This window comes from Augochlora pura, chromosome 2 (assembly GCF_028453695.1).
Source record: "Augochlora pura isolate Apur16 chromosome 2, APUR_v2.2.1, whole genome shotgun sequence".
Classification (NCBI taxonomy): domain Eukaryota; kingdom Metazoa; phylum Arthropoda; class Insecta; order Hymenoptera; family Halictidae; genus Augochlora; species Augochlora pura.
In genome coordinates, this window is record NC_135773.1 from 22,388,909 (window position 1) to 22,414,095 (window position 25,187).

The following is a 25,187-nucleotide window of genomic DNA, read 5'->3' on the forward strand; positions in this document are numbered from 1 at the left end:
TTTCAATGCTTGCCTTAATTGCCAAGGTATTTATTAAATTATTCAAGCACAACTTTTTAAGAAATGCTTGTCGCTTTGAAACGTTCTCTTGAAATGGCACAAGAAGTGGAATCAAAATATGGTAAAATTACTAAGATATAGAAAAACTATGTGAAACTAGTTATTATTGTCAAACATACTCAAATCAGCCCGCGATGCAGGTTGGGCAGTGTTTCAATGTTTATTATACTATAGTAAATTATATAAAATAAAATATTTATCTTTTTACAAATATATACTTATTATAAATATACTCTTATTATAATACTTTATTTAGAACAAATTCAATTATTCAAGCACAACTTTTTAAGAAATGCTTGTCGCTTTGAAACGTTCTCTTGAAATGGCACAAGAAATCGAATCAAAATATGGTAAAATTACTAACATAAATAGAAAAACTACGTCAAACTAGTTGTTGCGTACTGTACAAAATCATATAAAATCAAATTGTAGAAGACACAAGGTGAGTAATTACGTGGGCTGCTTCTTTGGCAAAGATCTTTATTCGACTGCCTCTTTCTCTTCGAAAAAGGGCCTCCTCCCCTCGACGAACCATCTCATCACCCAAACAGAGACGACCTCCTTATGTCGGAGACATAAACAGTGCGCCGCCTGACCGGCGACCATCTCAGAGATCGCTTACAAAATATTGATTTTCTTACAAATATAAATATATCATCATTATAATACGTTACTTGGTTCCAATATTATACTAAATAGTAGAACTGAGTAGTTGGTAGCTAACGTCCAAAATGGTTCGGAGTGCAAAGGGTTAATCCTAGAACGTCTCAGTGTTGTTGTGGGAACCTGGCAACATTTTCAAACGGTGTCCGCAAACGTGTAAATAAATACTCATGATTTATTTCAATAAATATTCTCCCGGGCTTACAAACGTGCAAATAAATACTAAAATGTTGCAAGTACTCAAAACGGTTAAAACCGAAGGAACAACGTCCCGCAACGAGAAGTGAAAGCGAAGAGAAGAGTTGGCGCGTTTCCTGGCAAACCGTAAACGCGTCTATTCATATACATAATTGTCTTAACCGTGACTGTAAATGTCACTCTTCGACTGCGTTAACTATGACTGTAAATTTCGCTCTCGAACCGCGTTAACCGTGAACGTCGTTCCCGAAGCGAATAAACGCGCGCAGGCCTGATCGAGGAGCGGCGAGAGGTCTCTCGCTACGGGCCGCGTGATAAGCAACGATACCTCCCTGGCGAGGGCCGAGAGCCGCCGAAGGGATCGTTTTGCCGGGGCTCCCACGAGAACGGAGCCGGGAAGAACCGGGCAGGGACCGCGTGCCGATAGGAGAACCGATTGGTTAATTAATTACGGACCACGGGGACGCTCGGTTTTATTGGCGGCCCGTTATCTCTTTCCAGCGTTCGGTGTCGTTTTGGTTCGGCCGGGACGCGAGGCGCGAGACGGGGCTCTCTCAAGGGTATCGGGTTCCCTTCCAAGGCTAATTTTCAATTCGCATTAATACTTGTTTCCGTGGGCGTGCGTCTGGTCTCGGTTAAATCGGGATTCATGAATTCCGTGACATCTCTCTTTCATCCTTCCATTCTTAATTCTTTCATTCTTCCATTCTTCGTTCTTTCGTTCTTCCATTCTTCGTTCTTTCGTTCTACCATTCTTTCATTCTTAACCCGTTGCACTCGAAGCCATTTTAACAGTGAATCTAAAGTAATTTTTCCGGTGTGCAGTATTTCGATTTTAACCCTTTGCCGGCGACGAGCTTTTCGACAGGGTGAGGTAGCAGGACGAGGCGATTTTCGCAGGTGTGACGAGTGTCTTGTACACAAATTCATTTAATTCATATGTAATGCAAATATAACTTATATGATTTATATAGAATTGTATACAATGATATAATTCATATACGATTATCTTGATTGAAATTTTATATAGTATTTAACATTATAGTATTAACACTTTACCGTCGTAACTTTACGGTCGTAAAAATTTAGCTCAACGTTAAATGATCATTTCTGTTTCGATTTTATTTATTTTATTAATCGCGGTTCGATACGTAATATTTAGCAAATTCTACAGTAACATTGAAACTTTTGGCAGAACAATCTAACACATTTATCTTAATAATTGATACTAAATTATCGCTTACCGCGACAACCGATTTATTAGCTACCAAACAAGGAGAGAAGCCGATTATTATCGATTATAGGCTAAAAAATGTCCATCAAGCGGTTTCATAAGCTCGACGCTGCGATCCAAAAGTTTCTACATAAAATAAAAAGAGTACCGTCGATTGAAACAACTCGACCATACGGTTCTCAAGCGGAGAACGAGTACACAACTGTGTTCGCAACGACAGTAACCAACTGGCCCGAAAATCCTGCTAAACCCGAGGACGACTGGCTCTCTCTCTCTCTCTTTCTCTCTCTTTCTCTCTCTCTCTCTCTCTCTCTCTTTCTCTCTCGGAGTCAGCGTATAAGCTTCCCGAGGATCTTCGCGCGCCGGAGGAAGTTCGCTTTAGTTCCCTTGGAAGGAGGCGCGGGGTGTTATCTAAACGGTCGCAGCCCGTGTCTCGTGAAACTCGTAATAATAGAGCGGGAAATCGAGGGGGTAGCGCGCGGGCGAGTCGATCCAAGGGAAAGAGAAACGCGGAGAGTGGAGGAGAAGAGAAAAGAAGAGAAGAGAGGATAGAAGAAAGGATAGAAGAGAAGAGAAGATGACAGGATAGAAGAGAAAAGAAGAGAAGAGAAGATAGAAGAGAGTAGAGAAAAGAAGAGAAGAGAAGATAGAAGAGAGTAGAGAAAAGAAGTGAGAGGGGATAGAAGAGAGAAGAGAAAAGAAGAGAGAGGGGATAGAAGAGAGAAGAGAAGAGAAGAGAAGAGAAGATGAGAGAAGAGTGAGGGGATAGAAGAGAGAAGAGAAGAGGAGATGAGATGAGAGATGAGAAGAGAAGAGAAGGGGAGATGAGATGAGATGAGATTAGATGAGAGAAGAGAAGAGGAGATGAGATGAGATTAGATGAGAGAAGAGAAGAGGAGATGAGATGAGATGAGAGAAGAGAAGAGAAAAGGAGATGAGATAAGAGAAGAGAAGAGAAAAGGAGATGAGATGAGAGAAGAGAAGAGGAGCGAGATGAGAGAGGATAGAGGATAGGAAAGGAGAAAAGCGGAGAGGGAAAAGCGCAGAGGTTTTCAGCTGTCTAGAGTCGGCCCGGCAGAAGTAACACGGCGCGTGGCACCGCCACGCAAGCTATTCTTGGCCCGGATTTCTGCGGAGGCTTCTTTTTGGCCACGGCGGGGGAACAAAAGATCCAGTTCGGATCGCGCGCGCGCGCGCGCGCGCGGATCCCTCGCGGATCCAAAGGACACCGTGGAGGACCGGTTGATTTATTTTTCCGCGGGCGGGCCCCACGCGGGAATGTTGAATGGTCCTGGAATCCCGGCGATGTGCTCGACTACAACGACGCTCGACGCCTCGAAATAGATCCGACGAAAAGGGGGGTAGGGTTACGCCGATGATTTATGGTCGCGCATCGACGCTGGACGCGCCGTGGAAGGACACATTGTATTTATTCATAGTCGACCGAGAGTGAAAGAGAGAGAGAGAGAGGGAGCGGTCCGGATTCAAGGCCTCGAATTAATGATACGCGCGCCGCGGATTACGATTATGCACGGGGAAGACGTCGCGTCGCGACGCGGGCCCAGAGAGGTGTGCCGAGAATATCTATACAATGCGCGCACGGTGTGGGAGTTTGCCGGGAAATAACGAATGGCGCTTCGCGAGATCGATCGCCAGAAAATCGGTCGGCGAGTTTGAACAAATTGCCGAACGATTGGACACGTATATATGCTCGGTTTCATAGTGTGTCGCAACATGGAGCGGATTTGTCTCGCGTTTGGTAATATGTTCAATCGTTCTCCTGGTACTTCAGCAATTTTAACCCCTTGCACTTTGACACGTCCGCCGCCGACAATTAGACACTAAAATGCCCTCATAATTAAATCAATTTAATTAATTAAAATAAAACTAAAAAGTTCACATTTAGCATCCACTTCCAAAGGGTTGATATATTAAATTCACTTAGCTTACTTCTACCACCGTATCATGAGAAAACACGATTGCTCTCATAATTAATTTTACGCAATGTTAAACATCGTCCGATTAACCCCTTGCAGTATAATAACGAGCCAGAGACTCGCGATAAACTTTCCACGCAAGATCTCGTTTCTTCTAAATTGAGAATAAAATTGAATTTTTTTATTATTAAAGTCTAGAAACGGAAATAAATAAATACATATATAACGTATGCTATATAATAATATAAATGTTTATAAAAGTTGGTAGGTAACGTCCATGATGACGCGTAGTGCAAAGGGTTAAACGCTCAAGCGGGTATAAGCACAAAATAAATATAAAATTTCGTTCTAATTATAAATTTCTTCTAAGAAATTAGTGCGGTCGAAAAAATTCTAATCAAAGTAATAATTCTAAGGAAAATGGTACGCAAAGGGTTAAGGGTCCTTCGAAACGCGAGAGACGGTGAACGAAGAGGAAGAGAAACCCGTAACCCTGGATCGTGACTTAAATCGAGTTCTGGTCATTACCCGGCGGAGCCGAAATGCATCGCGTGACTCGAGGATCCCGGGATAAGCGTGCCCTCGGCATCGAATCATCCTGCCGCCTGTCGATTCATAATTCCACGAGGATTTATAGCCGGGGATGTCTCTCCGCTTCCGACCGCGTTGCTTCTTTTTTCGTCGGCGCTCGCAGCCGTCGCCGTGCCAAGGAGAAGACCGAGTCCTCGACGAGTTTCGAGTGAATATAAGAGAGCCGATTTAATTGCTTGCAGAGGGAGAGGTCGCGTTTCGAGTGCCGCGCGAACGAAAAGTATTCCGCGAGTGTCCAAAGCGTCGAGACAGAGAGAGAGAGAGAGAGAGAGAGAGAGAGAGAGAGGGAGAGTCCGCGATGATTGTTCATTCACGCGAATGGAAATATTGTCCGCCGCGGACGGCACTCCAGATGCAAATCGTTCTTAGGCTGCGCGATGCGCAACGAGAATGCTTTCGAGATTTTCTTGGCGACGATTTAATTATCCGCTCGGAATGCCTCTTCTTTGTAGAAAATTTTTAAGTTTTGGCATTTGAATAGGAGTAATTTAACCTATTGCATTCGTGTCACTACTTCCGAGACGCTATTAAAAATTGCAATAGCACGTCCCTTTGTATTTTTGATTAAATCGAATTTATATGTAATTTTGTATTTCATATTTTCATAATTTATATTTCATAATTGTGTTACACGAATTAATTAACATCAGTGCGTATTGATTCATAGGAGGATTAGTTAACCCTTTGCTGTACTACTTTCTTCGTAGTTACAAGAATGAGCACTCTTTCCACTAATAACTCCTAAATATTAATATTAATAAATTAGTAAGTAATAATTTCTTAAATATTAATACAGTATGGGCACTTTTTTTTATTGTAACAATTTCCTAAATAATTACAGTGTGAGCACTCTTTCTATTGTAATAATTTCCTAAATAATTGCAGCGTGAGCACTTTTGCTACTGTAATAATAATTTCTCCGTTACATAAATGATTAAATATCGACGACAAGAGGACAAAATTCTATTCTCGGCTTAAAAGAACGGAATAACATTTATACGAAAATTAATTAATACGAAAAATCGAGGTTCTATTGTAAATACATTCTAATTATTCTTATATGGCAACGTATAATATGGTAGAAATTATTATATTAATAGTAGTAATTATTATAGTAGTAAAAAATAACTACTAAGTTGTAAAAAATAACTACTATTATAGTAGTAATTATTATAATTAAATCATTATTAAGTTAATAGTAATTATATAGTTAAATTCAACTACTCGAATTTTGTTCGATCAGTGAATGCACTTCCGAGAGTAAAAATACGCGTCCCGGTGAAAAAGATCGCCGCGATGTCTAGAAAATCTGCAAGCTGTCGCAAATTATTCGGAAAATAAAATCGAACGCCTATTTCATTTTAAATAGAAAATCGCGCTTATCCAACGATTGTTTCTTCCCGGCTGCGGTGTCGCGAAGGAACGCGATAAATGGACAGCATTTGGAAAAACGAGGAGAGTTTGAGAGATGTGGAAGAAGAAAAAAAAGGAACGGCGTCGGGAGGCGGTGAAATATGGCGGACAAATTGGTCGGTTGCTTTAGACGGCCACAGTTGGGATACAGATATTCATAGCCACTTGACCCGAATGCGAGAGGGAAAAGCAGGGAGGACGGGGAACGGCGGCCTAATAAAACGTAAACTACGGGGTGTAAGCTGCATTTCATTACTCCGCCCGGTAGCGCGGGCCCGTGCATTTCCTCTCTTTTTCGATTGATACGTCTTCCTCCGCAGTTCCCCGCGAAACTCTTTTTCCCCCTAGGGAGTTTCCTTTTTTCGCGGTGAATCGTGACGCAAATCGTCGCAATTTCACCACCGGAAATAGCGCACCCCCGAACACTATTTTACAACCCTTTGCGGTCGAAGCGATTTTAAGGCAAAATTGCTATTTTGACCGGCTATAGTATAAGTATTTAATATTCTATAATTTGCGCATATGGAATAGAGTCTTGCAACTGAATATCAAAAATAATAATGTCAATTTTATTTTTTTAATTATATAACCATTTTCATTGGCGCTTCAGAGGCGCCACTCGAGTACAGAGGATTGATAAAATAAAACTGTAGTGTATGCTGTATATTCAGAGATTTTTTAAATATTGGGCAAGATAATTTTTAATAAACGATCAAATTAGAAATGTTACCTGGCTTTCAATAAACAACGGGGTTACAAATGTTTAAATAAATGCTAGATTTACCGAGTATTAAAAATGGGTGTTTTATATCACTTTGTGAAAGTGCTATATTACTTAATACTTGCTGCTATATTTTTCTTAAGTAATCAAATTATTACAAATTTGTAGATCCACTCGAATGCAGAGGGTGCAACCCTTCCAGTGTCTCTTGTTCGTAATTGGTGAAAGAAAAAGCGTATCGAATGAATCGAGCGAATTGCGCGAATTAATTGCTGGCTGTTTAGCAAAAAGTCCGCCTTGTACGTTGATTTGTTGCTACACGGTTTTTTAGTTAGCCAATACTTGCAACGATCTGGTTGGCATTCGGTTCAATGACGACTGGCTCGACGTAAGCCTCCAGATGCCACGCGACGAACAATGGGTCGGCTACGTACTCGGTCCTCTCAGGCTCGGGGACCTTATGGGCTACGTCGAGGGCCACGCGCCTCGTCCCCGCGACACAACAATTATGAAATTCAATATTTAATTCGTCGATGGTTAGGTCAACAGAAAATCGAGGCGGGTTATTCGACACGCACGCTGCCAACGTAACGACGGCCAGGATTTTTTTTGCCACGTAAAAAAGGTCGAAATTAATTTATGGCGTACACTGTTAGTCAAAGTTATGACGCGTGGCACGATATTGGAAATATTTATAACTTTTCCGTCATTACGAGGCATTTATTAAAACAGTATTTTATTGAGAATATTTTCATTTTATTATCAGAATATTTTAGGGTATTTTAATTTTATTATCAGACATTTTACTAAAGAATATTAAGGTTCCCATATAAATTTCGTGCACTGTATATTCTGAACCCTTTGCACTCGAACGGTGCCTCAAAGTCACCAATGAAAATTGTTGCACCACGTCCAAAATAATTTTGACGTTACTTTAAACATCTCCCTATTTAAAAATCCTTTAAAAGTGCAACAGTTTCCCGAATACTCAATATACTCAGTTTCCCGCAAGACTCAAATGCATAAATTATACCAACTCGTATAAAAGAAAAATATAGCTGATCGAAGCAGCTAATTTGAATCTAGGCTTAAAATAGTATAAGAAAAGCATATTTCCAAAGAAGCTCGAGTCTTAAACCAAGTATACTTGCTGTTCTCGTTGCTCTAATTATACAATTACGAAATCCTATCTCAATTTTCAAGTGACCCACGTAACGAATAAAAATTCGAATAAAAATGATATAATTGCAGAGTATTCTTTCCTACTTTATCGATTTATTTCATCCATATTCCTTTTCATAGTTAACTTTTTGTCCAATGCAGCGCGGTAAAGCTCGCCATTTAGCGACCGAAACGTGACCGCGTTGACACTGAACCCGTTAACCGAGGAACGTAGGACGATCGCGGGCCGGCAACTAGAGCACACATTAGGTGCTCCAACGATCAAGGTTTTCCGAGAACCGCGCGAAAGATCGCGCGCGCGGACACTCGAGTGTCTGGCATTTAACGCTGCGGCAGGCCTGGGAAATCGATTAAGAGGGCGCGCGCGCGCGCGCGCGGGCTTTCGCTATGGACAGCTTTTAATTTCCCTTCGGCGGCGCCGTACACCGCGCGAGGCGCGCGATGCCTTTACGAGACGCGAGGCTTTTCTGAGAACGGATTTCATTAGCGAGCTGGTTCGTCTTTAACGGAAAAACACACACGGGCGACCGTCGAACGTGGACCGTGGAGAGGCGGCGGATCGCTTTATGAAATTACAAGCTGCGAAAGAGAGCCTCGCGGCCAAGGACGCCCGTTTAATCTCGTTCGCGAGAACCTTTCGACTTTTTCTCGGTCGCGTCGCGTCCGCGCGCGCGCGCGCAGGTCGCCGCCACTGCGGTGCCGCGCGCGGGAAAAGAGAAAGAAATATTCTAATTAATAGTCACGGTTGAACCGGCGCGAAATGTATCGCCGGTACCAGTTCGGTCTCGGCTACCGTTTCGCCTTATCTGCGCGCTCGCTGCTCGCCCACGACGTTAATTAAATATTGTGAATATTATCGGCTACGCGCCGCCGTCATTCCGCCGGACAAGATAATATCGCGTTTACTTGGTCGCGCGAGTCGCCTTTCGACCAGCGACCAATTAATTAACGACACCGGGCCCCGCGTGCCCGCGCGTTCGATTAACCTTCTAACCGGCTAAATTATTTTAATTGGGCCCAAGTCGCGCCGGGTTTCGTTCGCGTGTCCGAGCGAATTATACTCGAGCCGTTCGCTCGAATCGGACGCTGCGATTCCGCGCCTCCTCGAAGAGGCCGCGATTTCGGCTAGCAATTCCTTCGTAAACGACTCGCGTTTTCGATCGCGAAGGAATCACGTTTTAATCGCGTTTTAATCGCGTATACTCGATCGAATTGTTCGCGTTTTTTTCGCGGACACCGAAGTAATCCATCCATCGCGTTAACGATTATGTAAATTATCCTCGAGAGATTAGGTTTGCAAATCTCGATTTATGTATCGGGAACTTTCATAGAACTTCCGCCGGCTGGCATTCCTTCGCGCCTCGAGCAAACACTGTCGGCCGTTTTCCCGGAGTCGGTTGCAATTCCGAGTCGGCCGGCCGATTTATAACCAGCCGGGATATCGATAAGAAGCCAGCCGCCACACCCACCGACGATCATCCTTCAAGGATCATCCTTTTTCCGAGGGCGATCCCTCGCGGAGCCGATCGTCCGCGCGGAAGGTGTTTTGCGCCTTTCGTGGACGATTCCTAACCATCGCCCACCGTCAACCCATCTAAATTTTCTCACCCGGGGAAACTGCAGTTGCAAAACTATTCCGGAGTCGGGACGAAACTCTGCTCGTTAATATTGTCTGTTATTTGTAGCGTTTTCCATGATTTGTGTCGCGCAGCGGCAAGTTCGTTCGCTGGGACGGCGAAACTTTTTCTCGCGAGGTCGGCAGCCAGGAATAGTTACGGTTCCTCCTGTCCTCGGTTGAAACTCAATGTCTGGCGCTTTTTTGGTAACCCTTTGTAGTCGAGCGGTCACTCCGAGGCACGCATCGAGTCTCGAGATCATTTTTATACGAAGTGAATTCTTATTCGAATAAAATTCAATTCGAGTGAATTCTTATTCGAATAAAATTCAATTCGAATTAATTTTGAACGAATTCTTATTCGAATAAAATCCAATTCGAATGAATTCTTATTCGAATAAAATTCAATTCGAGTGAATTCTTATTCGAATAAAATCCAATTCGAGTGAATTTTTATTCGAATAAAATTCAATTCGAGTGAATTTTTATTCGAATAAAATCCAATTCGAATGAATTCTTATTCGAATAAAATCCAATTCGAATGAATTCTTATTCGAATAGAATTCAATTCGAGTGAATTCTTATTCGAATAAAATTCAATTCGAGTGAATTCTTATTCGAATAAAATTCAATTCGAATTAATTTTGAATGAATTCTTATTCGAATAAAATCTTGATCGTATGAATTTTTATTCGAATAAAATCCAATTCGAATGAATTCTTACTCGAATAAAATCCAATTTGAACAAATTCTTATTCGAATAAAATCTTGATTGAATGAATTCCTATTCGAACGAAGTCCACTTCGGACCAACTCTCATCCAGACAAATTCCCACGCAATTTCATACCTACCCGACACAGTCGAATAAAATTCGCACTCGTTAGTCTTCACGCCGTGATTCGAATAAAATATCGCCATCGACGCCGCCTCACAGTTTTACGATCGCGAGAGAGCGGCGGCCGCGGATAGTTTACGATTCCGACTGTAGAGAACAGTAAACAAGGAAGAAAGTAATAAATAAAAATAGCAAAACGGTAAAACGCGCGCGACGTTGTTGCGCAAGAGAGAAATTCTTGGACTCCCGGCGTGGAAAAACGGTCTCCAAGGAAATCCAGCAGCGCGATTATCGCTCGGCGATCGCGGATTACACAATGGCCGTTGCACAGGCTAATGGGATCCATGCGATCGACGCGGAATCGAGGGATCATTGATTCCGGAACGGTGGAGGAGGGACGAGGAGGGACGAACGAAACGATTCGTTGCGGCTCGTAGGCGGAGACCGCGCGAGCGTTGGGTACACACAGGCCGGCGTCGTAATTCGCTGGTAATTGTCGGTGCGCAAATTGGTTTGTCAGGATGAATCAGTGGTGCCGCGGCGAGAGTCTCGTCGTTCGATCGAAAGGATAAGAAAACCTGCTCCTCCTCCTCCCCCTCCTCCTCCATCGGACGCGAACAACACCCCGGCAACTCGTTGCCAGTTTCTCGCGGCGGACTGAATCCTCCTCGGATACCATCCGCGCGGGCACTGTCGTCGTGATCCATCCGCGCGTATTAATCGGACGTTCCGCGTTTATAGATCGCGGGGAATCGCGTCCGAGCAATTTCCGTTTCGCGTCGGCGAGCATTCGGTCGATTATGCTAACGAACGCGCTTCGTACTTTGTAAGCGCGACCGGTCGTATGAACGATTACCCACGTACGCGCGGTGTACTCTCGTTCGACTTTATTGCCTGGCCTATTTCCTCCAATTAAAATTTCGTGAACCTGTTCCCTAGGCAAATCGCAGTCGCGTCTTGATCATTCGTTTCATGCGCGGAGAACTTGTCGGGAACGGACTTCTATAAACTGTCGCTTGCGATCAGAGAATTCTATGTACATGTTAGAGTGTAGATAACTGTGATATGACATATGTTCATTCCAAAAGACTGCGATTAATGTGCTATAATAACCAGTCAGACTTGCCGGGAACTTTTCGCGCATGATTCGATAAATATGGCTGTCGATCATTCTCATCGACCCTTTACACTCCAAGCTATTTTAACTCTGTATCTGAAATAAAATTTCTGACTCGTAGTATTTTTATCTGAAATATTTCTAAAGTAAATCTCAAATAATTTTTCTGGCTCATAGTATTTTCATTCTATTAACTATAACAATCGGGACACTAGAATCATCTCATTACGTCAAGGAAATAATTACCTCTTTGCCGTACCATTTTCTTCATAGTTGCAACGATTACAAGTCTTTCGATTATAATATCTTCTAAGAAGAAGAAGAGAGACAATTTAGATTCATCGCGTGTCTACAGTCGCTTCAACATTTAAATACAGATAACGCGAGATTAGAATTTTATTCAAAACAGCGGAATTCAAAACAGCATTTATACTAAATAAATTATTACTAGAAATTTTCGTCGCGCGCCAGACTCGTCAAAGTATGACAAAGGGTTAAGGACGAAACAGTCGTAGTCAACGTAGCTCCAAAAGACGTAACACAGTACAAGGGGTTGAAAATATATCGCCCGTTCGCCGAGCTTTTATCCAAAAACTATTTCACCCCAAATACATATACATTTCATCCTAATACCAATTTCTGCATCCTAATACCAATTTCTGCATCCAACAATTAATTTCTATATCAAATAAATCGCTCGAAAATCAAATCCTTACTTCCGCCACGGTCCGACTAATTTCACCGTCGCGAGAATTCGGAAACTCACCGGAAACGAGTTCCGCGGAATTGTAATCTCTGTAGCGAGAAGAAGCTGTACAGGATAGCCAGCAGCGAATCTCGAGTGCAGCATCGCGGCAAAGTGCATCGAGTGGGAGAGCTTTCTTGCCGGTTCGGTCCTGCTGAAGGTTGCGGAAAATTAAAAGGGAGCCGCGGAGATTTATGCCGCAGCCGTGGGCCCGGAGGGGTGGGGTGGGGGGAGGAGGGGGCAGGGTGGCAGCAGGGTGGCGGTAGGATTAATCTGAATAGATGAATCTGAATTCGAGAGAATATTCCGGAGCACGGGCGCGTACACGAGGGGCCGGGAGACGGATAATATTTTCCGTGGAACGGTTACTCCGCCGGATAAACCGAAAGTATGCGGCTACGAAGGCGAGCAACGCCGACGCCCCGCCACGATAGTGCACGGTTAATCATAATTTCTGGCCGAGATTTAATAAGAGATGCCGCCCGGCCGCCCGCCACCGGGAATGGCTGCCGCCGGCAGCCTGATGGCGATGGGGGGGGGGGGGGTTGGACGGTTGTTCTCGGATCGTTCCGAGGGAAACGTAACTTAATTACTGATAGCTGCGATAAACGAAGCCGCCGCGCTCCGCGACCGGGATGGAAAGAACCGGCAGGATGGGGACCAGTACCCGGCGGACCATCGATAAGGATTAGTTCGCGAACTGTCTTTGTCTTTAATTAAAACCGCGGACGTTCGCGATTATCGCCTTTGCGTTAAATATATATTATATGCTTCCAATTTCATTTCGAACTTCGCTGAGCATACAATTTTATCAACTGCGACTGATATGCAAAAGCAAGATCGAAAAGACAGGAGATAATATACACTTGATCCCTTGTTAATCATTTGCACTGGAGCGGTGACTTTGAAACACCGCTAAAATTTTTATAGGAGAAAATATACATTTGATCCCTTGTTTAACCCTTTGCCATTGAATGGTGACTCTGAGACACTGCTAAAATTTTTATAGGAGAAAATATACACTTAATCCCTTGTTAACCCTTTGCAATTGAATGGTGACTCTGAGATACCGTTAAAATTTTTATAATAGCAAAGTTTAGATTTAAAAGATCGTTAAACAAAGGGCACTTTGTTACATTTCATATTAAATTAAATTCAATTAAATATTAACTCTCTGTACCCGAAGCCATTTTAACTGGAAAATTATTTCAGATTGCCGGATAAAATGGCTTCGAGTGCAAAGGGTTGAAGTATCAGTATCATGCACAAATAAACGCGCACGAATTTTGCTAAGATATTGAAAGATTTGTATGACGCGCTTCTTCGACGATTCTATATTTTTTGAAGCATAATCAAATTAGAAACATATATTCGCTTGGAAACTATGAAACGGGCGTTTTTGCTTAGTCTGCGCTCATCCGCGACGCCCGTTTCATAGTTTCCAACTTAATACATCAATTATATTAGATTGGAAACTATGAAACGGGCGCTTCTGCCTATTCTATCTTCAGCTGCGACGCCCGTTTCATAGTTTCCAATCTAATACAACAGATAAATATGAAAATTAACTGTCAAATCTAACGAAATAATTCCACGCATAAATGACGTGTCATACAATTATTCAAATAAAAAATTCTCCTAGAATCTGTGCAGTCTCTCGCTGTTCACAGTAGGTACACCTGTTCTAAAATTTCGAGGACACTTATGGACGGTGGCGGGACAACGCTCGGACAGAAAAGTGACGCTTCCCGATTGAAATTCTTCGCGAGCCACGACGACGAGAGCAGAGCAGAGCGGAGCGGAGAGAGTGAGAGCCCGCCGCCGTCGACCTCGAGGATTTCCCTCTCCCGCGATTAGTCTCCCAAATCGGTCTCGATACGATCGTTCAGGAGCCAGAGCTTCCCGCCACCCCCCTCCCCCCAAGATATTGATTTCAAGCCGCGATTCGCCAGGATGCAGCGCTCCGGAGACCCGACAGCCTCTCCGGTGGTTAAATCCCTAGGCGAGGGGTGGCGGTGCTTCGAAGAAGGCGGCAAGAGAGAGAGAGAGAGAGTGAGGGGAGGGGGTAGGGGGTGAAAACGTGAGAAATCACATCTGAGGGGACCTGCAGAGCTTATCGGCTATCTTGTCGGTTATTGAAAATCGGTTGTTCTCCTGGTCCCTGTAAGTGTCGTCGAATAGGGGCTGAGAAAGGGGTTGGGGTGCGAGGAGGGTGGGGGTGGGGGGCAGGAAAAGGGGGCTGAGCGAATAACAGACTGGCGGGAATGATCGTGAGGTCACGTTGAATCGATCAAGCTCGCGCGCGGTGTTCATCGATTCTCGCTGATGCGTTCGGCAATCGCTGGCGCTGGAGAGGATCGTTTAGCCATCGGAAAGTGTTCGATGGAGGTTCGCCGTGGAGTAGGACGCGAACGTCGTGGAGCAGATGGTGAATGTATAATGTCGTTTCTAGATACCGGGACACTTACGGTAAATAAATTAGACGCGACTGATGCGGAGGACGTCGAAACGCCGAGACGTTTTGCCCGCCATAGCTTCGCGCTTTGAACTGTTTGTATCGTTAACCCTTTGCACTGTATGGTAACACTAAGATTATTAGAACACTTTTCAAAATAATTTCTATACACCTTGTCGAAGTTTGGATTTAAAGAATTAATAAAGTAACAAGATTCAATTTTTTATGTATTATATAAATTGATCCTTGTCACGGAAAATTAGTAAGGTAACACTAAGATTATTATAACACTTTTCAAAATAACTTCTATACACCTTGTCGAAGTTTGGATTTAAAAAATTTGTAAAGTAACAAGATTCAATTTTTTATGTATTATATAAATTGAACCTTGTCACGGAAAATTGAAATCTGTAAGTTGGAAAATCTAATTTATATTTACAATTAAAATGGTTTCCAGCGTAAAGGGTTAACCTTTGATTACGGTGGATTCTAAAGAATGTTTAATTTGTCCGCGACGCGCAAATAAATACCGAAACGTTGAGCAAATAAATACTGAAACATCATACAAAAAATTTAGACTTAAAAAAGTTTATTGAAACTCTTCCAGCTACAAGAAATATTAAAAAATAACTAAACGCTAGATAAATCGTATTACTACGACACTCCCGCCTTTAAGCTACAGTCGAGATAAATCGTAGTGCTACGACTCCCGCCTTTAACCCTTTGCGGTCCGGACAAATTTCGCGAGCCCTTATCCGCTAGGTACTGTTTATTTTGAATTTTGTCGAATCCTTAATTTTCGTGATTTCCTTATGGGAGGTATCTCTTTTCTATTAGTCATTATTGTTCCAGTTAAATGACATTGCATATTAATTCATTTTTGGCCAAGTATGATGGTAGTATATAGAGTCTATCGATGAACATTGGAGTTCGCGTCTGTGTCGAGTCACACTCGACATCGGACTGCTAAGGGTTAACGTCTTAACAGGTTCTTCCTAAAAATCTCCATCACATGTCACGACTCATTAAACTATCGTATATTATCATATAAAACGTATCGATTAAAAATCACTTCTCGTCAAGAACTATCAGGTGTTCTAGCGCGAGTGGTTTGCGGGTCAACGAATAACCGCGTGCATCGTGTAGGAGCGAACGCGCTAGTGCTATCGACATCATAATTGCGAGAAGTATCTTCCGTTTCTCGGCCGGGCTATAATTATCCGCCGGCTAGAGATACTACGAATGTAATAAACAATGTGGAGAAAAAGCGGCGTTCCACGTTCCGCGGCACGGGAAAAGGGAGGGAGGACGAGGGGGAGAGGGACGACGGCGCAAGCATCGGCGGCACGCCTCCTAAATTTCCTTATCGGAGTCCCGAGCGGAGAGAGAGAAAGAGAGAGAGAGAGAGAGAGAGACCCGCCGCGGGCTAGATACCGGGGCACGCGTCGTAAATCATCCCGGTGAATTCCGCTGCGGAACTTTTTCGCGGGTAATCTCGACAAATGCGGCCGGTAGAGCGACGGCCGGTCTGTCTGTCTGTCGAGCAGCGGGGGGGCACAGCTCTGAAATTTTGTCACGCGAAAACTGGCGGTCGCGCGGGGTTGCCCGCGCCGTAAATCGCGAAAGGCGTGAACGTGGAACACGGGGACAGGTCGAACAACCGTTACCGTCGTCCATTCGATATCTAAGGGGCGACCAGAATGCGGCTCCGCGCCGTGTCCAATACCGTGTCTCTGGGAGCTAAATGCACCGTCTCTCTCTCTCTCTCTCTCTCTCTCTGTCTCTCGTCCTCTCCCGCTCCCCCCGTCGTGACAGTGACAGTTTTCGAGCCGGAGCGGGTCCGAGAGAGCCGCGACCGAAACTCGATTCACGTCAGGTGGACACGAATGGACAATGCCTCTCCCGTGAAATTAGCGACTAGATACGATCGACTGGCCAACCACTTGCCGTGACCGTTCTCTTCACGGCTGCAACGATTCCAACCTCTTTTCGTCGTGGTAATCTCTTAGGAGATTAGAATCGCTCGCGATTCGATAATTAGCTGAAATAAAGAGTGATTATAGCTTTATAATAATATTATATATTTTTATAGCTATTAATTATAGCTTATTAAAATAAAGAAGATCGCAGCTTTAACCCTTTCCACTCGAGTGGCGACTCCGAGGCACCACTAAAATTATTCTATCACGAGTTTAGATTTAAAACATTGTTAACTGTAAAACCGTTGGTACGAGTCACGAGAATCAATTTCATACGCATAAAATACCAAATTTGTCACGTGAAATGAAACTAGTATAAGCTAGAAAAATTATCTTGGATTTATAGTTAAAATGGCTACGAGTGCAAAGGGTTAATTTGTGCGTTTTCTAACTGTTATATATTACTTCTAATTCCTGGTTTACGGTTATTATTTTATAATTAATTATTATTTTATATTTAATATTTTATAATTAACCCTTTGCACTCGGCTGTCCCCTCTCCGGGGACATCGTAATTCTAGTATATGACTAAACATTAAAGTTTATTAGCGATTTGCAATTATTTCTCGATATCTACAAATTCATATAAATCGAATATTATTATAACAATGTTATATACACATATACATATATCGTATACTATATAATAATATCATTGTTTATAAGCGCTAACACGTAACATCCATGATGGCGCCGAGTGCTAAGGGTTAATATTTTAGAAAAGAGATCGTTTCGAATAATTGTTAACTATTTAACCATCGACCACGAGGCGTAGCCCTCGCGGTCTTCGCTCGCCCATAATTCCTAGTCACCGCCATAGACAATGCTTCCCCCCTCGGGTGTCTTATCGCGGGGCCGCCGGTTACCAGCCGCCTTACCTACGTTTCTTTCTTTCGTAAATTTCCGTCGAGGATCGTAAAGTTTCGGGCCCCCGGTCGCGTTTCTCGGCCCGGCTTTCAATTAGAATCGCGTAACCCGGTCCAACCTACCGATTTACGACTCCGGCCACCGATACCGATCAGCCGGCCCGACAATGAGCCGTATTATCGCGCCCGATATCTGTGTACAAACAACGAAAACAATGCCCGCTAAGTGATAGCGCCGCCCCGTGTTCCTTCATGGGGAAAGATAATCGAAACGCGGCCTAATGGCTCGCCGTGACTAATCCTACCACGGAGAGAGTCTATTACCAGCTCGATGTGAAAAATCAAGTCCCCGTTGTCGGAGAAGGCTTGAGGGACAGGCGACCTGGCGGGCTGGAAGAGAATTTTCGGTACCCCGCCCCTGTTGCGGCTTCGGAAGATCTTCGCGCGACGCGGATGCATACCATCGCGCGTGACTCGACTTTTGCTGTAATGACAAAGCGTCTTCTAGCTTTCACGACGCGACAAATGTCACGGTTACAATGTCATGACGACGCGATCTCTGGTTTATATAGCTATTTATAGTTAATAAAAATTCCGGTTACTATTGTTATGGGAAACTGCACCGTGGCGGTCGATGCACAGTCCCACAGGCTTTGCGCGTTCAGCTTTTGTTCTTCGAATAATTCCTTTCCAAATAATATTCATCTGCTTTAAGTGTCTCCAACGAATTTCGCATTTTCAAGAATCCAAAAATATTTTATTAAATTATACGAAGATTAATTTAGGTGCGAGACTTATCCTCCATAGTTCTCTTTCGCTTTCAATTTAATTCAATTTAATTCAATTTAATGATATCAAATAATAGTTTTAATATTAATAATAGTTCTCTCCTATTATGCAATGAAAATGATACGGTGGACAATGTTTTTCATTTTGTTTTACCAGTGTGCTTTTTGTTGCAGGTAACTACCGTGCCGGACGAGGGTGAGCACAGTTTCAAGATGCCCAGGGCTTCCGTGGTGCACATGACGTCGACAGCGACGAGGCCGCAGCACATGTCGCAGGTATTTTTATATTTTATTTCAGGTGTTTCATTTAAGTAGTTCAATTCGTTTCGCAGCATTCCGTTGTGTCGAATAAAATAGCGAATTTGTTACTACTTGTAAACTGATCGTTGAATCGAGTACTTGTAATTCATTTATTACTGGGAGATGTATTCGCATGCATCGTGCATATATTTTGCTTAACCCTTTGCACGATAACGTATTAAATATCAATATTAACATCAGTATTAAATATCAATATCATTAATTTCTCTTAAATCGAAATCAAATTTCATTCTTCTGTCCTCAAAGTTTAGAAATCAACCCTTTGCACACGAGTGATGGACTCTGACGCACCACTAAAATTATATACAAAATAATATTTTGTAACAATAAGGTTTAGATTAAAAAAATTATCAAGTATAATAAAACTGTTGGCAGGAGTCACAAGAATAAATATTGTATGCATAAAAATTGATTCTGTTAAATAGAATGGAAATATCAGAAGTCAGAAAAATCATTTCAGATTTACAGTTGAAGTGGCTCCGAGCGCAAAGGGTTAAAGTATTAAAGTAAAAGAAAAAAAAGATATTAAAAACAAATAAGCGCTAATCAACGCAGCGTGAAAGGATAAGCATAAAGGGTAGGGGTTAAGGTAGCGCAAGGGGTTAAAGATCACCTTCGTTCAAATATTCCAATCAAAGTTGCGACCATCGCGACTAAAGAACTACAGTATCCCGTGTCACCAGAGTGCATCACGTGACATCTCGTCTTAGGGTTATTCGAGGCCTCGCCGACACGATTGTAAATTAAAGCAGCACGCCGAACGCGATCTCGTCCGCGATGGTAATTATTAGCCGGGTTGTATTTCGCCGACTGGATCGGTGGGGAGGGGAGGGGAGGGCGATTTGCATTCCCCGGTGTAGCCGCGCGTGTACCTGCCGATTCCCGAATAATCCAAATCCAGCAAGCCGAGCGAGTCTTTCCTTCTTGGCATAGGTCCATATTGATATGCAAATACCGAAGATAGCTGCGAGCTTAATTGAGTGGTCCGGCTTAAAATGCATATCGAGCGTCCGGCCGGCCTCTCGACTTAAGCTCCCTCCCTCCCCTTTTCGTCCCCCGCCCCGCCCCGATGGCCACCCACCGTTTCTGCTTGTATTTTTCATAGAGACGCGCTGCTCGGCGGAGGCTGACCATTTTCATAATACGCGAGCACTTTCGAAGCTCCCCGACCGCCTCTCTTCTCCGTCATTTTTCTTCCTTCCTTCATTTCTTCCCTTTTCTCCGCTCTTTCCGCTTTTCCTTTTTTCTTTCTTTTCCTCTCTACCTCTCTTTTCCTCTTCTACTCTCTTTTCCTCTCTTTTCCTCCCTTTCCTCTCTTCCTTCCTTCCCGGCGTCGTTCTCCTTTCGCTTAAGGCCGGCCAACAGTTTTAAGCTAATGGCTCTCTCGGTTAACTTCGACCTAACTCAGGCACATCCTTTCCCGGCGCGGCTCGGCGCAAACGAGCTTTTAACGTCGCGATCCGGCCAGAAGAAACGCGCGCGGGATACCAGCGCGCTGCTCGGGCGCGAGAGACCGCGGACCCGGCCGAGAAATTCATGTTCTCTCTCTCTCTCTCTCTCTGGGCACCGACCGGGAGATCGCGTTCGCTTGAATTTTCAGTGTTTCGCCGGCGGGCGCTGTTTGCACGAGCCATCGTCCCTCGTTTCCGTTCCTCTCTTTGGCCGGCCGTGATATTTAAGACGCTTTACGGGGACGGTATCCCGTGGCCCGATGAATCCATGCCGCGATAATTGGCGGAGATAGAGAGCGAGCCGTGTGTCGGCCTTGTTGCTCGCTCGCACGAGTTTTCCTCGACGATGGCGCGAGCCGCGAGCACATGGGGATTCTATGGCAGCGAACACCTTGAAAGTTATTTCTTTCGCTCTGGTTGAAATAGAAATCTGATTTCTTGGTGTTTAACATTATTTTTACCAAACGATAGCAAAAGACCGTTTTCAAATTTTATTTCAAATAATATATATGGTATATTATTTCAGAGCAACGTAGTCTCGAGTGCAAAGGGTTAAATATTAAAGCTACGAGCAACACGTTTTGTTAGAAAGCATTGTCCTAGCAAGCACAGTTTTTATTTAACGCTTGGGACAAAGTTAATCTGTCGTACAACGAAAGTGTCACGGTGAACAGAGCGCTCGTACCGAAAGGGTTAAAAATGTTAAGCTATACCATAAGTTTATGGTATAGCTATATTTATCTTTTGACATTTTAAGGGTTTAATACGATTTTCATTGAAAATTGCGAGAACTTAGGAATTGTGGCGAACCTATTGGGAAAAGTTAACAATGTGCCACGCTTTTATTGTTCCCGGCGGATCTAACAGCATTGTTTGCACGCTGGAACAAACCGCGCGCGGCGCGATACAAATCCGTTTAACCCGATCGCGAAGGTGCGAATTAGATTTCAGTAGACATTATCGAGCGCGGTTCGCGCGTCAAAGCGCGGAATCGTGTTCGGTGATAATTACCGGGGTCTGTTCGCGCTGCTTCCAACTTTGACACGTTGTCCATTATGCGCCGATTAGTCGTCGCAAGACGGCTAGGATAATCGCATTCGTCGTTCGCGCAGCAACACGGTGTCCGTGTTTCTCCGTTGTCTAGAAGCTGAATAGCCTTGTTGCAACAGCCCCGAACAACGCGCGGCTTGGCTCGTTTATCGCTGCCAACTCTGTCGAGCTCTGTTTGCCTCCCCCGTTGTTACGTCCAAATAATGCGGGTTTCCCGCGCAAACGGGTAACACCGTGGAACTCGCGCGTACGGTCGCGTTCGGCTTCGTGGCGTGCGCAAACGTTTGACGGACACGCGCGACGTGCCGCGACTGTAAACACTCCGCAGACGTCGTGCACGCGGTGCCCGGAGTCCCACCATCGAAAGGGTTAACGCGTTTGACCCGGGTCGATGGGACACCGCGTGGACGCAACCCTGTCAGCGTTTGTTCACTGTCAGGTGCGCATTGCCGTTGGTAGGCTTGGGTCGGGATTGGCTAACCAGCTGCAAAATTCGAAATCAAAGATTTTGACGCTAAAAAATTACAAGACTTCCTTTATTCTCTCTATCATTTTTTTATGCTATGACGTCCGATGGCTCCCCGTTGGTGCCATGCGAAAACTGTCGGGTAAATGCCGGTGGCTCCACGGTGGTGCCATGTGAAAAGTGTCGAGTAAATGCCGGTGGCTCCACGTTGGTGCCATGTAAAAAAACAGAGCGGTAAATGCCGGTGGCACCACGGTGGTGCCATGTAAAAACAGTGGGGTAAATGCCGGTGGCACCCCGTTGGTGCCATGCGAAAACTGTCAGGTAAATGCCGGCGGCTCCACGGTGGTGCCATGTAAAAATTGTAAACACACGGGTAAATGCCGACGACTCCACGTTGGTGCCATGTAAAAAAACAGTACGGTAAATGCCGGTGTCACCACGGTGGTGCCATGTAAAAACAGTGGGGTAAATGCCGGTGGCACCCCGTTGGTGCCATGTAAAAACTGAGGGGTAAATGCCGGTGGCACCCCGTTGGTGCCATGCGAAAACTGTCGGGTAAATGCCGATGGCTCCACGGTGGTGCCATGTAAAAATTGTCGGGTAAATGTCGATGGCTCTACTGTGGTGCCACGCGAAAACTGAACGAAAGTTAATATTGCGTGTTCTATTTAATTAACAGTAAATTACAGACGTACTTTGTGTTTTCATAAAAGCCCGCGCCTTTCGACAATGAAAAAGAAGACACAATTATACGTGATGTGGACATCTTGTTCACGCAAAATCTAGATTAGACGCGCGAACGGCATAGCGTTAACATAATTCCAATCCTGTGAAAATATACCATCGTGAAACGTTACTTACGTCGAGCCGGCGGTGAAATCTCAAAGCACCGATTAAAACCGACAGATCACGCTCCACCGTTATAAATATCTCGCAACGTCTGTCAACTTGCTAAATCAAATCGGACCGGCGATTCATCGCGATAGGTAGACGCGTACAATGGTTAACAATTTACAACAGCGCAGAGAGCGCCTGTCAGAGAGAAAGAGAGAGAGAGAGAGCGTAAACCGCGTCCCGCTGACTCACGTCGCCGCTTCATCTTTGGCGCGCCGCCGATCCCGGGCTTTGTATTCAAGTTATAGCGCGAGATAAACGTGTAGAACGATTGTTTCCCTAGAACCATGATTAACGCGTTGGCGTCTCTCTTCGCCGCGAGATATGTCCTTGCCCGCAAGGACCTGCAAAGTATTGTATGTAAACCGACCGCGAGCTGGTTCTTTACTCATCGTTCGCCATTTAGGATCGTTCGTTCTACGATTTGTATGGCGCGTTTGCATACGATTATCCGATAATAGGAAACATTTTTTTCGAGGGATAATAAGTCTGTTGCTTCTTCGCGCCGGGAGAAGGGTTAATCTTGGAGCAAGTTGCGATCTTAATTCTTCGCACTCGAGTGGTGACTCGGAGACACTGCTAAAATTGTTCCATCGCGTCTCAAGACAATCTTTATAACAATAAAGTTTAGATTCAATAAATTGTTAAGCAATGAAACTGTTGGCAAGAGAGATAATTTTGTATGCATTTTCTGTGCATTTTATTGCATAGAATAGAAATACTTCTGAGCCGTTACTCTGTCACGTTGCTAAATAATTTCTGGGCTAACAAAGTTTACATTTAAAAAAATTAAGGTTGTGCTATGTTGATACGAACGACAAGAATTAATTGCATAGTATGCACTTTTTTTATTAGGTCCTTGAATAAGTTCTCTCAAAAGTAGTTACTCCGTGCATGGAATTTTTAATGGTGTCTCATCGGCAAGATGATATCTTAAATTTTAAATAAATTATATTTCCCATTTATTCTGGGAAGAAAACAGCGAGAACTTATTCAAGGTTCCGACATATAAAATGGAAATATTATGAGCCAGAGAAATTATTTCAGATTTCCAGCTAAAACGGCTTCGAGAGCAAAGGGTTAACATGTCCGGGTCTGCCAGCACTATAGAAACAATCGTCGGAGCGAGAGAAGTTGTCAGCGTCCCCGACTGCGCGTATACTTGAACCCGGCGTGTCGCAGCCTCGCGATAACGAATTGATACGTAATCGGATCGGGAAGCGTCGGGACGACCACGCGTCATTGTTTGCCAATCAGCTGGCGGCGGGCGAGAGAACGCGCGGCTGCCTAGGTAGCGTTACAGTTTTCGCGCGCGATCAGACCGAACAAGTAAAAACGCGGCCGATTGGAAAGCGGCACGCGACCCACGCATTATTGTTTGCAAACGGTTCGAGCGTGTCGCGCGCGCGCGAGCGAGGCAACGATGGAAAGGCTGGCAACGCGCGAGACGCGTTTAATCGCGCATAATACGCTCTCGTCCACCGAGCGACCGCGCCGGTCGAGGTGGGGTGAACCCGAGATATTGAAAGTCTATGCAAATTTACGTGGGATCGGCGCCCGACGACTGTCTTTTCAAATTCCTTTAACCTAACGTAGGGAACTGTAACAGACGCGACACGTACTCTCCGAGCGCGGCAGCACCCCCCTTTTGCTCAGCGCGAAACAATCTGTCCGTGTGCGGGGCCGCCTCGATAAGGGCGCGCGCGGGGACCGTGTGCGCGATGGCCGGAGTTTAATATGAAATATCGACAGAAATTTTCCAGCAGGTGCGAGCGACACGGCTTTACGGATTCCGCGGGGAAGCTGCGCCGCCGTGTACACGCGACGCGTTCGACGTCGCATTTGCAATTTTTCTGAGGTCTTTCTCGGCCCCGGGCTCGCCGCCGCCGCGCTAGATTTATTGCACCGTCGTGTTCCCGCGTCCGGGAAATTGATTAACAATACCCGACTCAGGGGGACCCGGCTTCGTTCGCTTTGAATATCTTCGTTGTTTCGGAGACCGCGGAAACCACGTAGGAACTTGCGCGATGCACCGGAATGGTCTATCAATTCGACGCTGGTTTTAGCGATCTTCTTCCATACATCTTTTCTTCGAATTTATTTTAGTCGAATATTCGAACTGCGATCATTCATTAACCGCAATAAATTATTTCCTCTATTCGGTCAAATAAATCATTCGTGTTATTCTTTTAAATAAATTATTCGTGTTATTCTTTTAAGTAAATTATTCGTATTGTTCCATTAAATAAATTATTCGTATTATTCGTAGAACAAAATAATTCGTATTATTCGTAAAATAGCATTGTTCATTGCACGCATAATTCAGAAGTAGAGAAAGCGATCGTTACGCCCAAAGAAGGAGCCCGCGTCAAGTTCCTGGACTGGAAACATATTCCGCGATGGCTCCTGTCCAGCGGTGTCACAATCGCGTTAGGTGACCGTGGCCAATAATGTACCGAGCGAAAATTCAATTTCCACCAAGCCGTAATTCAATGACCGACCAATTTCGCTCTCTTTCGCGTCGAATTAATACACTTATCCAGCGCGATAATTTATTTCATGCGACACACGACCCCGGCCGCGGCCGGTTCGCGCCAATTGC

At 44.4% G+C, this 25,187-nt stretch overlaps 2 protein-coding genes across 2 annotated transcripts in view; one reads left to right on the forward strand and one right to left on the reverse strand.

Annotated features, from left to right (window-relative positions):
• Nucleotides 1-25,187, reverse strand: part of LOC144477029 (mediator of RNA polymerase II transcription subunit 20-like) — a 137,434-nt gene that overhangs the window by 91,747 nt on the left and 20,500 nt on the right. The window lies entirely within an intron of this gene.
• LOC144477037 (facilitated trehalose transporter Tret1) overlaps nucleotides 1-25,187 on the forward strand; it is a 54,695-nt gene that overhangs the window by 18,261 nt on the left and 11,247 nt on the right. The window contains exon 2 of the mRNA XM_078194457.1: nucleotides 18,575-18,676. Within this exon, the coding sequence (XP_078050583.1) occupies nucleotides 18,614-18,676 (63 nt within the window). The 5' untranslated portion in view covers nucleotides 18,575-18,613. The remainder of the gene's footprint in view (nucleotides 1-18,574; nucleotides 18,677-25,187) is intronic.